Source organism: Sphaeroforma arctica (genome assembly GCF_001186125.1).
Source record: "Sphaeroforma arctica JP610 unplaced genomic scaffold supercont1.158, whole genome shotgun sequence".
NCBI lineage: Eukaryota > Ichthyosporea > Ichthyophonida > Sphaeroforma > Sphaeroforma arctica.
In genome coordinates this window covers 44,214-47,429 of record NW_014040400.1, presented here as the reverse complement: position 1 = coordinate 47,429, position 3,216 = coordinate 44,214, and the positions used below count along the sequence as shown (strand labels likewise).

The 3,216-nt window shown below is 38.3% G+C and overlaps 1 protein-coding gene across 1 annotated transcript; it reads right to left on the bottom strand.

The window, feature by feature from the left end:
• Positions 1 to 1,023: 1,023 nt before the first annotated feature.
• Positions 1,024 to 1,494, bottom strand: SARC_03203 (hypothetical protein; the record flags this gene model as incomplete). The annotated part of the gene is made up of 1 exon (XM_014303011.1): positions 1,024 to 1,494. One exon carries the CDS (start codon positions 1,492 to 1,494, stop codon positions 1,024 to 1,026), a length of 471 nt encoding a protein of 156 aa, XP_014158486.1.
• Positions 1,495 to 3,216: the final 1,722 nt, after the last annotated feature.

Here is a 3,216-nt window from a genome sequence, read left to right as displayed (position 1 = left end):
CCGTATTTCTACACCATCGCCTAGAGACCAGTCAACCTATTCTATTAAAAATTCCCAAAAAAAATAATTTAATATTTAATTTAAGTATATACATCTATTTTCAATTAGTAGCCAAATTAGCAGGATACTCTCCTTAGTTTCTCGCACATGTGTCAGCTTGCCTAAGCGGTGGTTCCGTTCGATAACACCTTCAATATTTTGTTTGGCCTTATCCAACGTAACAATCGGTTGTTGAGCCTCAGATCTTAATGACCGGTTTAGCGTAGAATGGAACAGACCTCTGCCTTGATTTCTTCAACCGGTGTCGAATCAGATAAAACTATGTCGCCACCTCAACAGTAAGCAATGACGATTGCCGATAAATTACAAGCAGTCGATTCAACAATCGAACAATTCTTGCCCATGTAGTTTATTCATTCATCGTGTAACAACAACAAAACTACACAATTAATTAAATTTTAGTTAGCTTAGCCTGTAAAGAACGTAATAGTCAAAACTGAGTAACGTTTAGTTAAGAGTGTTATGTCTGAAACAAGTGAGCTCAGTCAGAAGTGCATTATGAACAGCGCGCGTGCTGTATTTATTAAGAGGAAATACTCTAAATGTACATGGCCTACATGGGAAAGTCACTAAATGTACTTACAGATTTACGGGTACGTTTTCTAATTGCCCAATTAAAATCGCTAACTGTGATTTTTAGTTCCTATCTCAAACTTTTCAAACAAAATTTAGTTGTAGTTTTTTTGATGACGCAAAAAAAAAAAAGGATTTTTCTATTTTTATCAGGTTCAAAATGCCGGCGAGTGTGCCAACTGACAACCGACTCGCACATCCATGGCCCTCTGGATTTGGGACTCTGCTAAATTTACGATTTCCGCTACGACACGCGCCGTGACTCTTTTTTTGTTATATAAATAGAGTTTTATTTGGGCCTCACTTCAATTTCTTATCTCAATATTTATTATTTACAATATCAGTCAACAGTATTGAATTTAGGTTAATAATCACGTACTTCTCCATCCACTACGCTATATTATCGTACTCTTCTTGCGGTGCTACTACCCCACCCTCTGCAGTAAGATAGCGAATATCATTATTAGAGCGTATCTCAGCTAGTAGTAAATCTCTTCGGTCTCCAACCAAGTCGCGTTTGTTGTACTCTACCGCTCTATTGTCCAAGAGATAATTGATATGCGGTCCTGATGCATCCAAAACAAACGCCCATGATGTACCAAGATCGCGTGCTATAACTAACTTGTTACGTAAACGAGCCACTGCTATTCCGGAAGATGTGCAACCATATCGTTCTCCTAGCTCCCTCTTCAATTCATCACCCTTCATGAGCGACACATCAACCCAATTTCTATTGTAGTCGGTAAGTTCGCCATTTGCCGATCGTTGTAAATTCTCTGCCCTATGTCGTCTAGCGCAATTGGTCTTAGCCTTCTTTATAGACTTTTGTGATAAATACAATCTGTTCATACATTTGACCATATTATTTGCGCCGATATTGATGAGCGTCGATAATATTGGCGAGTATACATCTTGCTCACGCCCGCGTCCACATTTACATTGGGCTAACAAAAAGGCAAGCACTTGGGCTGCCGGCGTGCGCGCTTGTCCACCAGTGCTCGCAGAGTTTGAACACTTACCTTCGTACTCTTTATGTCCTGGAAGAGCATTGCATTTACCTCTTTATCACTAGTAAGTGTATTTACAATTTCTGAACATATATCAAACATTGCATGTACAGCTTTGCTCGGATACGTCAATTCATCATGCTCCATATATTCCATTAACACTCGTGGATATTCCATCGTTTCTACACTGCCGATATCACCTACAGCAAGATTTCTATTCACTCGTACACTTGCGAAACACAACTCACACCATTGATGCAGTCTTGTTGCTTTCTTCAACACAAATATAACTTTATTAGCACAGAAGCCGGCTATATAAGATTAAGCCGGTCTCTTAAACATTTGCAGCATACTGACGGATTGTTCGTGATATGGCGACAGCATAGTATCGTAAACTGTGTCAGCAATGTAATCATCCGGTTCAGTATCAAAAATTGCTCGCACTCGCTTACGATTGCAAGAACTACTCTCACTATCTGACGCTGCGATATACGCTTTACACACCGTCCTTTTTCGTTCGTGCTCACACATCTCCGTAACATCAGTCACCCGTTTCTTTTCTTTTCGCTTGTACAATTCATGTGAGCTTTTTGAGTCTATGAACATTGTAATTTTTAAGCTGAGGGAGGGGGGGCTATGTAAAAATAGCGGGTTCCTAAGTAGTTGCACAGTTAACGTATTTTATAAACATATTAACGCATTAACGTTTATACTTATAATACTGGAATACGTTTAACGAATTGGACATGAACAAGAATTGAGGTATTCAAGATTCTGAACATGTGATAGTACTCAGTAGAGTATGGGACTCTACTGGGGACAATTAGGTGGTTTTCTAAATATAGATTGGTTTTTCCACTGAAATTAGAATTGTACATAATATAGGAATGATACAAATCTGACACCTGAAAATGACACTTTGGGAATCTCTAATTAACGGGAGTACCATGAGAGAGGGTCTCAGGCATGAAATGGTTGTTGGTACAAACCTATGGTATAATTCGATAACAAGCTCAGAGCAAGATAATCCACTGAGAAAAGGACAGAATCAGAGTTGTTAGAAATTAGGACAACAAGGTTTTGATTCCTCCTAGTCAGCCAACTAGATGTGCCCGTCTATGCCTTAAATGGGATGGAGAGCTAGGTACCAAGTGAAGGGGTTTAGGTGCAGATGTATACTACTCGGACTTGGTGTTTTGATTTTATTTTTATTTTTTTAAGTTGGACTTAGAGATAATTTATTGGTTAGTTGGAGTAGATAATTGTTTCAAGGCGATTATGCGTCCAATGAAATGATATCTAGTCTTTGTAACTAAAACATAAATAAATCTAGACCGAAGTAGCGAATGATTAGAGCGGAGCATATAGACAATAGTCTCAGTCTAAAATCCCCTAATCTTTTGCTCACTACCAAGAGCTAAAACTAAACTTATTTAACATTTTGCATTTAAACGTTATAACGTATTGTCTTATAAACGTAAACGTATTGGTATCGTATAGTCAGCCTAGAGGAGACCTATGGATTGATTTTAATTATTTATGGACTCAATCTGTACTACATAGGTTTTGCTAAAAC